We start from the raw sequence: 20146 nt of genomic DNA, 5'->3' as shown, positions 1-20146 counted from the left end.
AATTTAATGTCTGATCCTGCTATTTTTAAAAATGTATATGAAGGTTGTTTTTTTCATAATCCAGAGATTTCTGACCACATCAAATCAAAGTCAGTGCAGTACAACAATACAACAGTATGTGCATTTTTAGGATTGTAATACCTCGCTATTATCATCTACTTTAATTCAAATTGTCACATTAAAACATTTGAATTCACATAAAACATGGTTGTACATAGCCAAGATGGGCAATCATTCTTTATGTTTAAATATATGCTTTTTAACATATGCTTTTTAGTGTTTTGTTTCATAATGAAATTCCTAAACTCACTGAGTGTACACCGGTCTGTGTTGGCTGGTGTGGTTGCAAACACTGGTTGTTAAGAAATGCATATATGGCTTTTTGTATTTTTACCCCATTGTAATGAATGGAGACAGCTGCCAGTCTTAGATGTATGAGCGCTCTGCGATCTGGACGATCGCTCTGTTATCTACTTATCCTCCTACGTAGAGAGGACGTTATTTACTTCTCCAAACTCGCGCCGGCGTGTACACTTCGGTGCCTACCGACAAAAGTGGCTCACCACAAATAAAGACATAAACTAAAACAACTGGCCGTCTGGAAAAGTAACAGCTGTTGTGCTCCACAATGAGCGACGACACAGACTCCCCTCCTGAGAGGGAAATGAAGGTAGGCTCCGTTATCCACACAGTATGTTGACAGGCTAGCATGTGTGAGCTAATGTTTGCTAACACCCTGCCAGTTCGTTTGCTATGGTCCGGGTTAGCTTAGCCTTAGCTGGTGAGCTATCTGGCTTTATTTTTTACTTTGTAAACCAATCAACAAATATTCACAGAGCTGCGTTTATAAACAGAAGCTAAAGAGAATTGAGTAACGGTTAAAACTATCAAAAGACATTTTAACTTTCACTTTCGAATGCTAGTTTGTTAGCTTGTAGTGTTAGTGACGTGCTCTTTGACATTTGAGCACGAACTTATTCTAGGAGGATTTTACACCAGCCTGTAAAATAATATGCGAAATGCTTGTGGATTTTCGGTATCGCAGCACTCACACATGACGCATTCCCTGCGTAGCTCTTCCACTTATTTCTGGGCGTAATGCTTTGAGCACCTGTAATGTCAGAACACTTTTATCGACCTGAAAGTATTCATATACTCGTGTAGACGAGCCATCATTAAAATGACAGCACTTATCCTATGTTCATGTCAGTAAAGCAATAATAAAAAAAATATATATATATCACATTGCATGAAACTATTTAGAGTCCCACATACTATACTATGTATAAAATCTCTCCAAATACGTTTTAATGTTTTTTTCCCCATTGGTTCTTTTGCATTTGTCATGATGTGCATTATAACCCTCACTTTTTTCTTCTTATTTGTGACTCAATTGATTGAAAATCTCCAGGATTTGCAATATGCTGACATGAATACAGTTGCTGCTGAATGTTTGACAGTAACTTTATGCTATTATCTCTGCACTGGATTTTTACTTTTGTTTTGTCATAAAGTTTTTTAGTGAAATGTGTTTTGTAACTTCTAAACAGAGGGATTACAACACATTTTAATCAAAGTAATATTTGTCAAATGTGAGTCAAAACATTCATAGCTATTATGGGTTATGTCTCAAAGTGGGGTTGCATAAAACACAAAAAGGATATTGATTATTAAACCTTTGTTATATGATATTCAAGACATTTGTATTGAATTATTGCTTAGGCCAGGCCTGCGTTTCCTAATTATCAATTTAGGTTTGTAGATATTGAACTGAAGCTTTGTTTACCAGCTGGTCGCTCAGAAGTAACAAACTTTGTTTGTCTTTGTGTTTTAGGATTTTCAGTTTCGACATATGAAGAAAGCCAGAGTTTTTGATGCCCCGGAGGACTTGCCAAAAGAAAGATCTAGTCTGCTTACCATCTCGAACAAATTTGGTTTAACTTTTGTTGGGCTCAACAATACATTCAAAGTTTACCAAACTCGAGATATACTTGCTGCTGATAGAGCTGATGGAAACCCAAATGAAATAGGTATGAACTTGACTTTACAGGTTTAAATTTTTACATGTTCCTGTTCTGCTCGACTCACAATTCACTCCAATGTTCTTCTTTGTTCTAGTCAATGGGATAACAGCCTTGGCAGAGGTGACTGTGGAACTGGCTTTGCACAACTTGGCTCTCAGTTGTGATGATCTTACCTTGTCAGTATGTGGAATGTCTGAGGGGGCGGGCTTATCCCTCACTTTCTATGATGTCCGAACCTTTATGAACAAGGTGACTTTACTTGTGTTTACGTCACGCTTATTTCATGTTCTCGTTTTTTTGTTTTGCTTTTAGTATGCCCAAAAGTATTTCTCTAGACTGAATCATGACAGTCCTCTAGTAAATAGCTGCCCACTGTTGATGACTGGTGGAAATTAACTGACCATTGGGAAATCACTGGGCTGTTCTCAGAAAAATGTTCACACTGTACACATAGGAATACAGTCTTATTCCAGACAGGAAGTGTCTGATGGAAAATAGGTGTAAAAATTAGTTGCAGGCTCATCTGTGGTACAAGTGATACTGCAATTAATGTTTTGCGAAGCTTACTTTATTTTTCCATGTGACAGAGTTAGCATTTGCAGATTCTGCTAATACCTGGGAATGCATTTATGCATGCATGGTCATTTTTAATAGTTTTTATTCACCATAAAGTATCCAAATTCATCTTACTTTTTTGTATTTTTATTTTTGTATGTACATAATACTTTCGAAATCTCATAATTTTCTTTGACCAGGTACTTGACCACATTTTCTAGTACTGCCTGTGTGTAGTTTCTTTTGGATTTTGGTTTTGATTGCTGTTTTCTTTCTTTTTTTTCCCAGGAGAGACTACATAAGTTACCCTTTGCATCACTGCAGGCAGCTGTACCCTCTGGCACTGTGGTGCAGGACCTGAAGTGGAATCCCGCACAGGCAACTACTTTGGCCGTCTGTCTGTCTGATGGCAGTATGATGATTTTGGATGTTACAGACAATGTCAGAGTGCAAGCACAGCTACCTGCTTCAAGTGCCATCACCTGTAGTGAGTGAGACTAAGCATAATAGTTAGTTTTACCTCAGCCTATCTCTTGTGGAGAGACTGTGGTTCAAATGTGCCTCAAATCAATTAATGGACTTTCTTTCACACAGTTTGCTGGAGTCCAAAAGGAAAACAAGTTGCTGCTGGAAAAATGAATGCCACCGTCAGTCAGTATACTCCAGTGAGTGAATCAAATTTGTTATAATCAGAAGTAAAACACGTTTTGCTCAGTGAGAGCTGCAGCTCCAGCACCTAGTGAGATGAATAACTTTTTTTCCCTCTTTCCAAAGACATTAGAAGAGAAGAAAGTTATCCCTTGTCCACACTTCTATGCCTCTACATCTGATGAACCTGTCAAAGGTAAGATGGATGCTCCCCATCTGTAAAAATAAATAATACTACATACAATGATCTGCATTCATAATTACATGTAAAGACAGAGCTTGTCTAAGGGGCACAATCGTCTTCATGTGGATGAAGACATTTCTTGAAATGATTTTTGCTGAAAGGTTTTCAAACAAAAACATTGTATTGGGCAATTTCTTTTTTTATGTGGATATGGCCTAATACTAGAATATGCATATGCAATACTTGCATTTCACTGTCATTGCTGTGCGTCAGGCAGATCTTTGACTCATGTTTTACTTTCCTGTTACCTCTCACAGCTCTGGATGTGCTGTGGCTGAAAACCTATGTGTTTGCTGTGGTATATGCTGCTGCAGATGGATCCCTCGAGACCCCTCCTGAGCTCGTGTTGATCTCCCTCCCTGTAAGTGCAGCCTACATAAATCACCTCATCATGTTTGGCTTTTTGTCAGGTTGCACTCCTGCAGTCTTCATCGCTCACCTAATTATTGCCACGGCGGGTCGTATTTGTTTTTAAAATTCCCATCAAGTTTACCTGAAAGCTAAAAGCTCACCAATGCTTTTGTTCATATCAAGTGTGTCACAGATTATGAGACTGTAATTGGATTTCAGTGGGCCTCATGGGAATAGATGTCTATTATTCTCAGTATTTGTAGATACATGCTTTTTAATGATAATAAAAATATAAAACAACTCAGATATGTGCTTCCACTGTATAGAAACATAAACATTTGTTCCATCATGTCAGTATTCCTTCATTAAATGTATTATAAAAAAGTTAATTCAGTTTAATTTTGTTTCACTTTGTTTTTACAGAAAAAGGATGAGAAGGTGGAGACAAAGTATCTGAATTTCAGTGACACGGTTTACGGCAGCTGCACTGAGCGACTACACCACTACTTCCTTAGCCACATCGAGGACTGGTAGGAAGGTTTCACACTTTGCATACAGGCATTTACATTACAGGGCCTGATCACTTTGTGATGTGTTTTAATTCCTACAGACATTGGTGTTAAGGCATGTCTTGTTTTGTTTAATTGTGAATTTCTTTCAGGGACCTTGTGTTTGCAGCATCAGCGGCTTCCATTGAGGTCAGCGTCATAGCCCGACAAGACGATAAGGTACATTAAAATTTGGAGCCAAAGATTTTAAAGAAATTCCTCTTGTGATTGCTCCTTCTGCTAATCCCAATTTCATTTCAGAGATTGAGTTATCTTCTTTTTTTTTTTCCTTTTTTTTTTAAATTAGATTTGTGTTAACAACACTGATTGCCATTTCTGTGTTTTATGTATTGTATTTTCGTTTCTTCATGAAGTTTGGAAAACACACCAAGTATCTGAAAACCTATGACCACAAATTATTGTCCTTTTTAGATTTGGGAACTTTGGATCCTGGAAGATGCAAGTAGAGCTGAGCTGCCAGTGACAGAGACAAATGACGACACTCTTCCCCTTGGCTTTGCCTTAGACTTCACCAGCCAGCAGGAGATCCACATCAGTAAGGACATATAATTGTATTTTCCTTTTTCACCTGTTTGATGTACTCTTTTACTTGTTGGAAGGTTGTATCTCTTGAGTAAACGCCTGCTTGCAGCAATAATGAAACTGAAATCACAGTAGAAGATTAGGCAGATATTGAAACAGAGCTCTCCTTCTTACATTTGCCATCTATGTGTTTGAGTAGTCTCCCTAATTATTAGCAGTGTCTGTCGTGTGACTGTATTCACTGTTTTTCACAAAGTACTTATTTGATCCGTTCTGATATGCTTGTTTTAATGAACACATGCCAAGTCATGTTTTGCAGGTTTTAGAGCACAGTGGCCTTCTGAGTTTGCCATTTCTAATTTCTATAAATTAAATAGTTGCTGTGGTTTAAAGTTGTTGTTTTTTTTTCATTCTTAGAAGCGTTTAAGATCTCCACGATTGGAGGGGGAGTCGAGGGATTGAATTTAACTTTCAGTTTCAGGTTTCTCAGTGCATACAGCATCCACTGCAGTGTTCTGTTGCAGCATGTGTAAAGAATAGTGATAAGCTCCCGTCTCAGTACGCTGCTTAATCTTAAATGGCCCAGTCTGTTAGACATTCACGTAGATCTGCCGTTGCTGTCTAGTCACATCTCTCTGCGCACATTCCAAGAACTCCTTTACCATTGAGAACCCCCCCCCGCAATTTGAGCAACATTGTGACATGATTGTGGTAGATCAAACCTTTATCCAGAGTGAGACATTGGATGGGGAAAGCGAAGGGAGGTTAACAAGAGTGTTATCTGTAGAGGAAAAAAAATGCTCTCATTAAAATGGCTCAGACAAGCTAGAGGACCACAACAAACAACAAAGCACAGACACTCCTGTTACAGAATGCTGATGAGGTTTACTGTGTGCCTCTCCCTTCTGTTTGCAATCTCTTTCACCCACCATCTATGTTTTTTACACCATCTTTCAAACTACAGTTTCATAACCTAGCTGAAACTATTCATTAGATGCATTTTTTTGTTTATTTTTATTTTAGAAAGAATATTTTTTTACATTTTGTTTTGGGATTTGTCTGTATGTTAAATATGCAAGTGTGTGTATATAGTATGTATGAAGACAATAAAACTTATATAGTGTCATAAGGAGAGGCATATGCAAATGCATGATTAAATATACAATTGTTTTGTCCACAAACAGTGGAATGATACAGTTTTTTTTTTTCTTTTAGCAAAGAACTTGTTTTAATTATTTAAAAAATTCTAAGAAATTAATATATCATAAATTCAGTTGACAATTCAGTAATTAACTAATAGTCGATTAATCATTTCAGACCTAGATAATAGTCAGAGAGAGTTGAGTCATTGGTAATTAATGAAACCCTGATATGTTATGAAATGCTGCTGTAAGGCACATACGTTGCTGATGTATCTGAAATAACTTTTATTTGATATATGAATGTTAAATGTTGGCTTACACTGGATTTTCCGTATTTGTTTGAAGTCACCACACACTGCATGATTGTTTTGGAAAGTGCAAGAAAGCGGGTGTGAAGAGCAAGGAGGAATTTGGGGGTCTGGCATCCAGTGATGAAATCATCATAAACAGAGAATCCATAGTGAGCAGTCCAGCACTTAACAATTTCCCCTGTGCTCTGGTGTAAAGTGAAAGCTGTGAAGAGATCACATTTTCTTGCCAAAAGTCTGTTTCTGTTCAAAGTCAGTTGTTCTCAGATATGGCTCTCAGTTTTTAATCAAATATGCTTGTTTCCCACCAGTGAATGTTAGAGATTTCCCCTGATTCTTTGCTCTGTGGAAAACGTGTCAGAGATGTGTGTTGGGGTGTTAACGCCAGAGAGAATTGTCTTAAGAGTTATGATTGATATGTTTTGTGACATTATGGTAAACATGTCATTTTGCTATACACCATGGTGACAAGGTTCTCTCTAAATGTCTTTTAACTCTGTTTTTATATCCCATCTTCCCACCCTCTCAAAGCTGATGAGAAGACCTTACCCCCAGCACCCACCCTGCTAATGCTGTCCACAGAAGGATTACTCTGTCCATTTGCTCTGCTCAACCTCAATCCTGGGGTTAAGCAACTGGTCTCAGCTCCTGGCCTGCTCCCTCTGCAAGGCGAGAGACTGCCCAAGCCAGGTAAGAAAGCCAGTGAATCAGACATGAATTTGGTATACATGTTTCACTATTATTTATAACTGTAACACCTCACAATATGTTTCCTCAACTAATAATTATGTAAAATAGTGTTTGCCAGATTTTCCATTTCCTGGTCTTGTGCCATCATAGGCTCTTAGTGAATTTGGAAATGCCATACAGTTGTTTCTAAAAGGACTGTTTTTGTTTGAACTTCAGTATCACCCTCATGTCCTGTGAAGTTCCATGGCTCAGTTTAACAGCCAGAGACTAGTTAACGATAACACATCTAGATATATCTTATATCCTAGATATATGATTTAAAGGATGATTATTTTTCTTCCAACTATAGGTTTAGCTTTTTAACTACATATAAACATTTGACTTGTGAGGTCTTATGTTATCAGACGATAAATTAGTTCTCATTTTATTTTCATTAATTGCCTCGAATGAGACGTTTGTGCATATTTCATATTCTTCGATGATGTAAGAAGAGACTCCTTCAGAAATGTGGCTGCGGTTATCCGAGCTACTTCAGTTGCTTCTAAAATTAGACAAAACTGGCCGAACGTGATGAGATCAAATGACATTTATTTTCTGTTTACAGGTTCATTATCAACTCAACCACCAAAAATTACTGCCTCCATCCCTTCTCTGCCTTCCACATTCCCAAACCTTGGTCTTATGCCAGCAGCTGCTTCCACTCCTCCAGCCCCTGCAGCCGCTTCCCCTGCTGCTCCATTCAGTTTTGCTTCTACAGCTCCTTATCCAGTGTCATCATCTTCATCAAGTTTCACTTTCTCAGTCCCAACTACCTGCTCCACTTCAGTGCTTCCAGCTTTCTCCCTGGGGGGAACCACACCCTTTGGCTCAGGATCCTCTGGCTTTTCCTTTACCTCCAAACCTCCGTCAGACACTCCCTCAGCACCTTCAGCATTTTCCATCAGCACCCCTTCCATCAAACCATCAGCAATGGCAGCCCCAACACCGCAAAATATTGCCACTGCTTCCCCACAAACCGTAAAACTGAATCTAAATGAGAGGTAATGACCTATTATTTACTTTTGAGTTTGAATGAATCATTCAGGATTGTATACATATGTGCAAATATATACAAATAATGTGTGCTCTTTCCTAAGGTTTACAGCAGTGGATACATCAGCACAAGCCCCACAGTCTTTTGCCTTCAATCCTCCACTACCCAAACCAGTTGTCTCCAGTTCCAGTAGTTTGACAGGTCCTGCACTCTCATCCAATAAGCAACCAGCTGTATTAAGTATGAAAATTCTGCTACACTTACTTTAATATTGGACTGTGCATGCATTCATGTTATTACTATTTTTTTCAAAGAGTAATGTAGCTCCTAAATTATTATGATTGTGAATCTAATTCCCATATTGCTGGTTGTGCCTCAGCTCCAGTGTGTCCAGTTCAAACAAGCACGCCAGTCACAGTCGTCCAGAAACCGACTCCTGCCGCCCAGGGGCGTGTACAAGCTCCACAGGTTCTTTCTGTTAAATATAAAGTATTCTTATTCATGTTCACATATTAAATAGAGTTTATAATTGTTTTATTATGCTTACCAAAGTAGTCACAGCAAACACTGAACTGTTAACCTTAAGGATTTTGATGGAAGTAACTTAATTAATCAATTAGGTTTTTGGTCTGTAATATGTCAAAACTTATTACTCAGCACATATGAACTTAGGTGATGATCAGTGTTTCTCAAAATTCAAAATGATGGAAGCCAGAAAATGTTTTGTTTCAGCCATAAGCCTAGATAAATCACTCAAATTGATTAATCAATCAATAAAATAGTTGTTGAATTGTTGCAGCACTAAACTGATAAAAAAAACCCACTTGTGATAAATGTACCAATTGGATAAAACATGGAACATTTTGTAATAAATGTTTTTGAAATAGAAGTTTTAAGTGTGTGTACATGTGTGTCAACTGTTAGCGGTATGTTTTGATGTACTTTTACTTCTACTTTGCAGGCAACTGTTAGTGCAAAGGTGGTGGAGAAGCAGCCACAGCAAAAGAAAGAATCGGATCATATTATGGCTGGTATACTGGAAGAGGTGAGAGTTAACTCTGGGGTAATGAGTGCTATTTTCAGTTGACGAAAAAGTATGAGCCTCATTGCCCAAACCATTAAATACTTTTAGTTCTCTCTACACCAGGAGTATGTAAGATTAAAGGTGACACATTGGTGGTTATTTAGTGGACGTTTACAGTGCTCATCCATTCTCTAGTGTTTATCCTCCAAATAGCAGACAAAGAGCAGACAAAGAGCCAATCCCAGCTTACATAGTATACATAATCATCTTTATTATCTAATACATTTCATAGAAAGGACTTTGCTTTAAATTAAAGACTGATAAGTCGCTCACCCAACTTAGTTCTGGTCATTATGAAGAGTCTGGAGTTTTTCCTCATATGGTTCTGTGACGATGTCTTTGACCTGTCACTAGATTGCACACTTCCAAAAGGAGTTGGATGACCTTAAGGCAAGAAGTGCAAAAGCGGACTTCAAGGTCGGCAGCAATGACGAGATGAAGGAGTTGAGGAAGGAGTCGGAGGATCTCCATATTTTCACCCTGGAGATTAAAGAAACTACAGAGGTGAGACAAAAACATGTTCAGATATTGTTTATACAGAGTTTCCCCTATATGATTTAGCATTTATTTTGTATGAACTCATCCTATTTGTAGGTGAAATTGTGAAATTATCATTCTGTGAACATATTACACAATTGGTCTTATTCATTGTTTGTGCACACAAAACAAACATCTGCTACTTCATTAATTTTCACAGTTGATTATCTAACATATTATGCTCATAAATTTGGACTCAGTGAAGCAAAAATGTTTTGCAAATAAGTCACAGCTTCAAAGTTTGTTTTGTTTTTTACATTTATTTTCTCAGAAATTGTGCTTGCACCATTTTTGTTTGGAAAAACAAGCACAAACTGATGAAAAATACTTTAAACAAAATCTGTTTTAATCAGTTGTTTGTATCTAGATTTGTTTGTCTCTCAGTACAATTGTAAAGCAAGATTTGTCCAAAACTGCACTGTCATCCAGTGCATGTTTATTTATTTTACGGAGTTGATTTAATAGTTTTCATCCCCTATTAAATCAAGCTTTGAACATTTTTTTTTTGTCTGGCTCTCAGTCTCTCCATGGGGATGTTGGTACTCTGAAGACCACCTTACTGGAAGGCTTTGCTGGGGCAGAAGAAGCCGTTGCCCAGAGTGAGCTGAGCAAAGACAAAAATTACAGACAGCTGTTGTACAAAAAACCTCTCGACCCACGCAGTGAAGAGCAGCTCAAGGTGACGCACAGAAAGACAAATGTCTCGAATGTCTCTGCTAATGGATACTCAAAGAGTATGTTGAATGTTTACTTGTATGACGTTCATTTTGTCTGTTTAATTATATATTTTTTGTGAAATCAGGAGATCCGCAAATTGTACCAGTATGTGACGTTTGCTGTGGAAGATGTTAATGATGTATTGAATGTGGAATGGGAAAAACATTTGGAGAAGAAGAAAAAGCCAAAGTGAGTTCAAAAGACCTATTATTGGAGTATTTAATACTGAGAAGATTTTGGGTTTAGTGTAATTTGTTATGAAATAACTCTCCTCTTTACAGACACATGGTTGTTCCAGGTCGTGAGAGCCTGTTCAATACACTGGCCAATAACTTGTACATCATCAACCAGCAAAAGAACAGACTGGACCAGTTGGTTAAGGAGCTCACTTCAATGCTGCTCTACAACAATACCACTACTCCAGCTACAATAAATGATTCTGCTGCTGCAGCAGCAACTGCTGGGTAGGTACAAGCAAAGAACAAGGACTAGGAGTGAAGGAGTATAAAAGAAACAACAACTCATTGATAAATGAGCATTAAACTTTACATTTTGAGATGTGAGGAGAACCTATAGAACCAGTTTCTTCATACATCAAGTTAACTGTGACGTAAATGAGCTACAAATTGAACCAAGAGCAGTTTTTGAATAATTGAAACTGGAAAGTTGAAATAAGCAGGTTTTCATAACTGGCAGGCAGCACAATTACCATCAATATAATCACTATAGTTCATGAATAACTTAGAAGGTTGCACTCATTTCTTTCGGTACAGGATGTGTGCATTCATTCTAAGTATATGCATCGGGACATTTTGAATAGCTCTGAGAAAGGAGTTTTATTGTTTGGAATCAAAACATTGTGGTTTTTTTTGTGTTTAATGGTGGTAGTTTGGAAAGCGAGCTTGAGAGTTTAAGGGATGCTCTTCTGAAAGCCAGACTGGATACGACCCCTCAGAAGGCCAAATCCAAATCTACAGGTAATTAGCTTAATAATTGTTTATGTACAAAAAAACAACAGTAAGACAAACAAATATTAACATGGACGTTTTTCTCTATCAGTCAAGATTTCACCAGTCAAACAGTCCCAGTTGCGCAACTTCCTCTCAAAGGGGCAGATGCCTCCTGTCCGCTCAACTGCACCAGGTACACATCTCTTACTCAAACTCATTTAACAATGATTACACTAATGTCCAAAAGTTGGGGAGTTGGAAGTTGTATGAATGTACATTTATATTTAACTTGAAGGGACTTCTTATGTCATCAAAATTTGGTTCACAAAATTGTTTTGTTCATTTAAATCTTCTTTACGTATTCTCTTTTAGCCAACCTGTCTCGATCAGCCTTCCTTTCACCTAAATACTATGAGGACTTGGATGATGTGAGCTCTACGTCTTCACTGTCCCAGTCCCTGGACCCCGATCCATCTCATTTGGAGCCAGAGGAGGAACTGCAGCCAGAACCTCTCCCCATGACTGTCTTAGCCCCAGTACTGTCAACCTCTCGCCACCCAACTGTTGTGAGGACCCCGTCTATTCAGCCAGGCTTTGGCGCAATCCAGTCTACTCCTTTAAATAAAATTCACTCACTGCAGGCTATGGGCTTTGGGCTCAGCCCGATTGCCAGCCCCGGTAAGCAATTCAAACAACCTCCTGTTCTGTCATTCAGTCATTTGACATTCAAAGCCATGAGATATATGTTTAAAATGTCACACGTCCCATGGATATGGCAGTTTGCATGTTTTGTTTCATAAAGGTTCTTACTGTATCAATGTTTCAGTTCCAACCAATAAAATCAACCTCAGTGGAGCCGAGAGCACTGCTCTTGCCACAAAGACGGTGAAACACGGAGCCCCGCCAACCGAGAAGGCCGTGCCTGTCACCGTCTCTGCCCAGCAGGCTGCAGCTACTGCTGCTTTACGCAGGCAGATGGCCAATCAGAAAATAGGTGAGAAAAACATGCAGCAGTCAGCAATGAGTTGTCCATCTTTAAATGTTTAAAAAAAAAAACATGAGGCAATTCTGAGGCCTTTTAATATCACATTGCTATGCCCACATTATTTCACCAGGGGGAGACACAGACAAAACAAAATATGTGAACCTGACAGGTTTATTTATACCTACATATATATATGTATTTGTGTATGTATATATATATATATATATATATCTGTATGTATATATATATATATTTTTTATAATAGAAACATTTATTACGTATTTATTACGTCTATTTTTTGACTCGCCTATGCTTTTATGTGTGTTCCAGCAGTTGGTGGGACTTCACTGACAGAGTCCACATTGAAGACTGTTCCTCAGGTGGTCAATGTTCAAGAACTCAAGGAGAAAGTGCCAGTTGTGTCGATCTCTAAAATAATCGGGTAAAACTGTTGTTTTTTTTAACCTCATGAAAGGTGTTCTGCCATAAATGTTGATAAAGTTAACATTGTGTGCTATGGACGCATTTCATATATCACTCATATCGGGTTGGATTTTGAAAAACCCACAGGCAGTTTTTTATTATTTATTTTCTTATTTCAATTTCAAATAAGAATTATTCTCTCTGGGTACTTTTAGTCTTATGCATGCAATGCTATTAAGAATGTTCCCTTTTATGGTCTTAAATCACGTTTGTATCCACTTCTATTTTACATACAGAGAGTAGACCGTCTTTCACTTTAAGTCATCAAGGCTCCAGTGTTTGTTTTTGGTGTCTGTTGGTTATAGATTTATTTGATCAATGACTCCACCTATTCTTAGTATGCACATGACTAGCAGAGGCTGGTAGTCTTTTGAGGATGTCGTACGTATTGATCATACAGTATTACATTTATTCCAAATTCACGTTTTATGTTATTGTTTGATAGATACCTTCATAGTCAATATACAGAACCAACAATGCCACCATTTATTTTCTACCCCAAACTTTGTACCTCTCACCAGCTTTTCCATTTTCCAATTATTTTTTTGATCAACTGAACTCTGCTTTCTTTCCTAGCTCGTCAGTTCCAGATTCAGCAGCCCAGGTCTTTGCTACAGTTTCTTCCTCTCAGGCTAAACGAGTAAGTATTACATTTCACTCACATCTGTCATTCCTCTTTTCCACATGCTCATGTCCCACCGTTGTCGTGTCACTGTATATGCTCAAAATCGTGCAGATTTTGTGTTGTATCCCTCTCCACTCAACTTTCACCTTGCATATATTCACAGATTACTGACAGTTGTGCATGTGTAGACGGACTATTAACTGCATGGGTGTGAAATGGTTCACTGCCCTCCCATGCAGATGTTACAAATTGCAGTTTGATGATAGGGGAATTCCTCACACAAATGTTTGCGCTTGTAAATGTTCATGTTTAGTCTAATAAGGGCAAACTAAAACATGCTGATCTCCAGCCACGGGAGTGTGTTTTTCACTTGTGGGGGGGAGTTGCATGACAGTTCCATAATAGTTGTGTATTGGCTTGATTGATTTATTGAATGATGTATTTTTATGATCTATCATAATTAGCATACAATAATCTGTGCCTTTTCACAACTGTGCCATCAGACTCCTATCCAAGGTACCCAGACAATTTCCACCGAAAGGGCAGCCACCCCACAAACGAACTTTGTGTTTGGTAAGCACTGTTTTTATATGTATGCTTAATAATGTATGACTTTTAGTTTTTCGTTTGGATTAACATAAAATAAGGTGGTATTTGTCATTCCAATTTGTCATTGAATTATTTGACTTCATCTACTTTCTCTATATCAGGTCCACCGTCCAAAGCGGATGTTTCTGTGGCTCCTGCTTCAACAGTGGATCAAAGCTCTAGCAAAAGTTTCTCCTTCACGTCAGGGTGAGTTGTAATGAAAACTTAGAGAAGCATAAAGAAGCATATTAAAATAAACTCATATAATAGCTGTTGTCTGAATTAATATTCAATAGTTTTTTTTTGTCAAATAGAATTGTATCATATTCATTTCATTTGATCATTTAGTAAACTGTGGCCATCAGAGCAATATCATTGGTCAGAAATGTAGCTTTTTCTATTGCAGGTCCTCAGGCTTCAGTTTTGCTTCAGTTGCACAAGGAGGTGGAATATCACAAGGTAATAAATAAAGAGAGCACATTGGTATCAAGTAGTTATAGATGTTGTAAGACGAAGGTGCCCTCATTATTTTTGTCGGTTGTTTTTCCTTATATCTCTTCAGTAAAGGATGCAAGTAAATTTTCCTTGACTGGAAATGGCAAGATGGCTTTTGGACAGACTGGTGAGGAGGCATTCTCCTTCATCTCTAAATCCACATCCCCTGCACTACGTATTGCATCCCCCACTATTCCTCCAACCCCAGCAGGAGAGGTAAACAAACCTGCCACTACCACTGCCCTCAGGATAGAGCCACAGCCCCCAAAGACAATTGGAGGTGAGACATTGGGCAGTTTCTCCGGACTACGTGTAGGCCAAGGAGAGGAAGCTAAAGACACCACAAAAACTACACCTGCCTCATTTTCCTTTGGGGAAAGTGGATTTGGAATGGGCAAGGGAGCAGCACAATTTAGCTTTGGTACAGTTGTCCAGAAGTCTGCAGAAGATTGTACAGGGGCTGATTTGTCCAAGGGGGCATCACGTAGTTTATTTAGACCACCTGAACCAAATACAAAGCCTGCCTTCTCTGTTCCCCAGTCCAGCTCGACTGCTTCAGCTTTACCTACATCTTTCAGTAGTCTTCTTGCAGCACCTTCAGACTCCTCAGAGGAACCAAAAGGTCTTTCACAGCCTTCAGAACTCACACCATCCTCTGTAAAAGAATCTGCTTCTGAATCTCGCGCTGTAGAGAGTGCCAGTGCCCCAGTTGTACCTGACCCCGCAACAGTCACAGAAACAACAGTCACCAAACCAGCACCCATAGCAGCAGAACCATCACCTGCTCTGCCTTTGGCAACACCTGCTCCTATCCCAGAACCTTCCTCCTCCATTACTGCACCTGCCGAAGTATCCGCTCCAGCATCAGTCAGTGCTGCACCCTCAATACAAGTCACCATAGACACCACCACCACCACCACTACTTTTTCCTCCACTGCTCCTGTGCCCACTTCAGCCGCTGCCACCTTTGGTGTGGCACCTGTCTCCCAGGTAGCACCAGCTGCATTCCAGGTTCCTAATTCTGACAACCCAGGTGCCATTTTTACCCAGCCTACTCTTGTGAAAACAGACAGCAGCTCCATTGGAGTCACATCAGTTATCAGTACAGTTGCCAGTGCAACCACCACTCCCACCATCACTGCAACAGCTACTACTGCAAGCACTGTATTTGGGCAATCTGATGCACCCCCAGCTTCCTCTGCCCTCTCTGCCCCCTCAGCCCCTACAGCCCCCACAGCCCCCACAGCTCCTGCAATCACAGGATTTGGTTCATCTGGGTTTGGTTCTTCAACTGGAACTACTTTTGGCAAAACAGTATTTGGCCAGGTGAGTGGCTTTGGACAGCCTGCTCATAACACTGGAACAGCAAGTGGCTTTTCTTTTGGACAGCCAGCCTTTGGAGCAAACACTAGTGGTGCAACTACTGGAGGAGGAAATCTTTTTGGGGCACCTACTGCCAGCAATGCAAGTTCTTTCTCTTTTGGCACAAGCAATGCCAACACAGCCAGCAGCACTGGCTCTGGGCTTTTTGGAGCAAGCTCCACCCCTGCATTTGGCCAAAGCTCTGGATTTGGCCAAGGGTCTGTGTTTGGGAGCAACACCACCACGTCATCATCTACAGGATTCAGCTTTGGACAGCCTTTGGGTGAGTGTTTGTCTCTCTCTCTCTACCTGATCTCTCATGACTCATGAGAGATCAGGTAGAGTGTTACATAGTGTTATACTTTAAAGAGGCATAATGATAACATCAAAAATAAAAAATCAATGTTGTTAATGATAAATGCATTAAGTTTTATCTGGAGGTACAGATAACAGTTCTGTTTCTCAGCCATTTGTTTTTTTAATCTTGAGAATGTGCAACATCAAGGTTAGCAGTGAGAGGGAGGCTGTGTGAAGATATCAATTTAGCTGATCTGTACATACTGTGGCAATAGAAGTCAAATGTGACATTTGACACCTTATTTTGTCTGTAGTGTCCTGGCAGCCCATGTGGGACAGGGTTGTGAAATTTGGGAAGGTGGCATGATGGGAGTTGTCCCATTCCCAAAAAATTTCTAAATTCCCAGTACAGTGTGGGAATGCCTGTCTATTCATTGACACCAGTTGTGGACAGCTGATGTCAATGGATCAGCTCAGCAAATTGAAAACTGCTCCTGTCTAAAGAATCCGTGGAGGAGTCCTAAGTTCCCAGTCAGCTCATTCGGTTGAGAAAAAAAAAAAAAAGGTTAATGGCATCACCAGCTCCTGTGCACAGCATTTAGATTCAACAAAGAATATGTCAACCTAGACTAAATTTGTTTTCCTTTTTATTTCAGCTTTCGGTTGCTCTTCTGCCACCCCTGTGTTTGGCCAACAACAGAGCAGTGGTAGTGTGTTTGGACAGGTATTATCCATCACTCTCATCTTTTAGCATCATCTTAACATTCAGGACATGCTGTATGACTCTTATTTCCTTCCCTGCAGCAGCCATCATCTGGTGGGAGTGTGTTTGGTTCAGGTTCAGCCAATACAGCAGGCTCATCGGCAGGTGGAGGATTCTTCAGTGGCCTGGGAGGCAAACCGACTGAGGAGGCTGCCAACAAGAATCCGTTTGGCACCACTGCCTCCACTGGAGGGTTTGGGCAGCCTGCTCAGACAGGTATAGACAGTACAAAACAGTTTTTATTTCCTCAGTGTTGGCAACTATGGCATCTCTACACTTTCCATGCTCTGTGTTTGCTACAAATTTCCAGTTTGCAGGTATAGGTACAGGTGGATCTCCTTAAATAACACCTCTTAGTTGTTCTCGCCAGCTTTAACTAAAACAATAGCGCAGCGCCAAATGTACTGGGCATTGTTGTTTGCCCATGCGCAACTGCAGATGCATACTTTGCGCTTAAGGTCTGCATGGTCATTTTGGAATTCTTAAATCATGACTAAATTACACTGACCAAAACTGAATTCTGCTTGACTTGAGTTCCCAAAAAATATAAATCCACCCTCATCAGTACCACACTGGAAACCACTGAGCCTGAAAAGGCCGAAAAGTGTAAGGGTACGTACAAGGTACGTGTGCCATCTGCACTAACGCGCACTAACAAGTGAGAGCTAGTCAGAATTATGAATTATTACAAATTATGACAGAAAATCCTCGAGTGACAGCGTTACCGAAGAAGACATCTGAAGCGTGCCATCCCCCCACAATACAAGACCTTACAATCTGAGACTCATGTCCTTGCCGGTGATTCTCCCTTTAAAGCTAATGTTATGTCTGTACCACAACAGCAGACTATAGTGTCTTCTCCGTCTAGCGGCCTGCCATACAAGAATACACCATCGCCTACTTTACTACTTAATTACTTTCAAAAAGAACACAATTTAAGTGACTAATAAAAAATAATTGACCCTCAAACAACTCCCTGGCTGTAAATATTTCTCTCAGACAGTTCTTCCCCTACTAAATACAGACTAGCTGTGAAGATTGGATTGGTCAAGTCGTGTGGGTTTTTTTTGGTGTTTTTTTTTTGCCAACAATTTAACCTGTTTTAAGCTTTACAAAGAAAGACACAGCATGAAGGTAGTTCCTGATATTTAACTTTATGTTGTTCTCCTGTAAAACCTGAAGCTTATAAGCGTATATAAATAACTATATCGTGGTAAGATATTTTTTTCCACACCACCCATACGTTATTGTTCTCCTCTTAAAGTAAATCGTAAATCATCATTTCTTCTCTAGGTGCCAACAGTCTGTTTGGGAATAGTGGTGCCAAGGCCTTTGGCTTTGGACAGTCCTCGTTTGGTGAGCAGAAATCTAGTGGGACCTTCACCACTGGTGCAGGGAGTGTCGCATCCCAGGGCTTTGGCTCCTTCTCTTCTCCGGCAAAACCAGGTACAACTTTCCCCCAACTTTGTTTTTTGTATTCATAGGATACTGTTTTTGTTTTTTTGAGGTTGAGCCAACTTCTACTTTCAACGCTTATCAGATAGTTAAAACAACACAGCAGCCAACTTTTGACATTTATTTCTTCTTTATCGTCTGAGTTACTGCAAGTGTCTTATCTCCTCACCTGAGTGGGAAGATCATTACCTGCCAGTATTGCTGATGCAATGTTCAACTCTCAGAGCTCTTAAGTACAGTGGCATGAGTCAGAGTACGTTGCAGGATTTGATGAATATTTTTGCATATGAATTTAAAAAATATTTAAACTCTTAATTTAAATAATGTCATCTTGAAAATCATCATTCGTTATAGCCACAGGGTCATGGACATGGAAAGTAGATTTAAATATGTAAACACAATATACAAGACCTTGAACACTAATTCCACTACTGTAGTTTATATTTTCTAATAAAGGGAGAAAATTAGATAAAGACCGTACAGTATATTTATTCCTGAATCACCTAATTGGACACCTAATTGGAACACATTCAAAAATGTGGGAAACATTTATGTCATTTTATTGGTAAAACCTGTTTGTCCTACTATTCCATGTCAAAAAATATCTGCTATTTTGCCAGGTTTATTCAAGACATTCTCACATGTTGTTAAACTCATTGACAGCTTCTAAATATTTCTTATATCATCATTCCAATTCAAATGCCAATGATCACAGAATTTGACAGACATAAAAACAACAAAACTAGTGGTGCCCTGAGGCTTTTGCACAGTCTTGTTTGGGCTGTGGGCTCTCTCTGCATTGCCGTTTCCTCTGTCATGTTATGTCTCAGCTATTTGTTTACAGTTTGTATTTATGTCAGTTTGACCGTTTCTCTCACTAGTTATCGTCAAACTGTTCAAACTCTCAAAATAAGACATTATGTATCTTGTCATAGGCATTGTTAGGTGCTGGTAAAGGAAGATGGAGAAATTCCAATTCCAAAATGTTTGCTCCCATATACCCAAGCGCATTGTATGCCACATTAAATATGAAATGTTGTGTCTAAAAAAAAAATTTAGTTAATTTAGTTTCTTCCTGTCACATTGTTTTTTTGGAAATAATAAACAGCTGCAGCAGCCATTCAAGCTAGCCCTACAGTCCACTGGGATATTGGTACCACTCAGCACACTAATGCCCTATCACTGGCCCACGTACAGGGAATGTAATCTTATTACATTAGCTCAATCAATTATTTACTGGAGCATGCTGGCCGTCAGGCTGTAATTTCAGTCTGCCCTTTTTCCCACCCACTGCTGCCTCCGAGGCTTTGAGCTAGTGTGAAGTATTCATCATCTCATTATTCTTCCTCAGCGTATTGTTCCAAAATGGCAATATACTGTACACAACAATACTCATTAGAAATGATGACAGAAAAATCCATTTAGTTTTATTGTTAACCATTAACATGTTATTATGCTGTAAATAGTGTCGGCTCTGTTTCATAGCACATGTGAAATGTATGTGTACTAATATTTACCCTGGAGCGTGTGCATATCTCTTCACGCGTTTGTCTTTCTCTCTGTCTGTAGCTCAGAAGGCTTCCCTTAACATTGATGAAAAATCTAATGTTAAAGAGCTAAATCTATTTGTAGAAGCAGCAATGAGGACCACATACCTCACTCTATACATGCCACTGCCTTCTGTTCCACAGCTTTTTATCTCTGCTAAAGATGTTGTGT

The 20146-nt window shown here is 39.3% G+C and overlaps 1 protein-coding gene across 5 annotated transcripts in view; it reads left to right on the top strand.

Annotated features, from left to right (window-relative positions):
• Positions 1–514: 514 nt before the first annotated feature.
• Positions 515–20146, top strand: part of LOC122758293 (inactive phospholipid phosphatase 7-like) — a 55246-nt gene continuing 35614 nt past the window's right edge. For 2 of the 5 annotated variants that reach the window (XM_044012352.1, XM_044012349.1), the window contains exons 1-32: positions 515–670; positions 1835–2030; positions 2119–2273; positions 2868–3066; positions 3174–3244; positions 3354–3423; positions 3729–3832; positions 4246–4352; positions 4484–4550; positions 4803–4926; positions 6895–7053; positions 7658–8093; positions 8190–8326; positions 8466–8554; positions 9048–9131; positions 9525–9674; positions 10228–10386; positions 10510–10613; positions 10706–10888; positions 11313–11401; positions 11484–11567; positions 11747–12052; positions 12201–12368; positions 12690–12801; positions 13419–13482; positions 13971–14040; positions 14178–14262; positions 14462–14514; positions 14618–16195; positions 16866–16933; positions 17014–17188; positions 18266–18418. In XM_044012352.1, the coding sequence (XP_043868287.1) occupies positions 629–670; positions 1835–2030; positions 2119–2273; positions 2868–3066; positions 3174–3244; positions 3354–3423; positions 3729–3832; positions 4246–4352; positions 4484–4550; positions 4803–4926; positions 6895–7053; positions 7658–8093; positions 8190–8326; positions 8466–8554; positions 9048–9131; positions 9525–9674; positions 10228–10386; positions 10510–10613; positions 10706–10888; positions 11313–11401; positions 11484–11567; positions 11747–12052; positions 12201–12368; positions 12690–12801; positions 13419–13482; positions 13971–14040; positions 14178–14262; positions 14462–14514; positions 14618–16195; positions 16866–16933; positions 17014–17188; positions 18266–18418 (5641 nt within the window). In that variant the 5' untranslated portion in view covers positions 515–628. The remainder of the gene's footprint in view (positions 671–1834; positions 2031–2118; positions 2274–2867; positions 3067–3173; positions 3245–3353; positions 3424–3728; positions 3833–4245; positions 4353–4483; positions 4551–4802; positions 4927–6894; positions 7054–7657; positions 8094–8189; positions 8327–8465; positions 8555–9047; positions 9132–9524; positions 9675–10227; positions 10387–10509; positions 10614–10705; positions 10889–11312; positions 11402–11483; positions 11568–11746; positions 12053–12200; positions 12369–12689; positions 12802–13418; positions 13483–13970; positions 14041–14177; positions 14263–14461; positions 14515–14617; positions 16196–16865; positions 16934–17013; positions 17189–18265; positions 18419–20146) is intronic. The other 3 variants (XM_044012353.1, XM_044012351.1, XM_044012350.1) reach the window with 3 other exon arrangements.

The sequence above is a fragment of the Solea senegalensis genome, linkage group LG21 (assembly GCF_019176455.1).
Source record: "Solea senegalensis isolate Sse05_10M linkage group LG21, IFAPA_SoseM_1, whole genome shotgun sequence".
Lineage (NCBI taxonomy): Eukaryota > Metazoa > Chordata > Actinopteri > Pleuronectiformes > Soleidae > Solea > Solea senegalensis.
The sequence above is the reverse complement of the archived record's forward strand: the minus strand, read 5'-3'. Positions and strand labels throughout refer to the sequence as shown.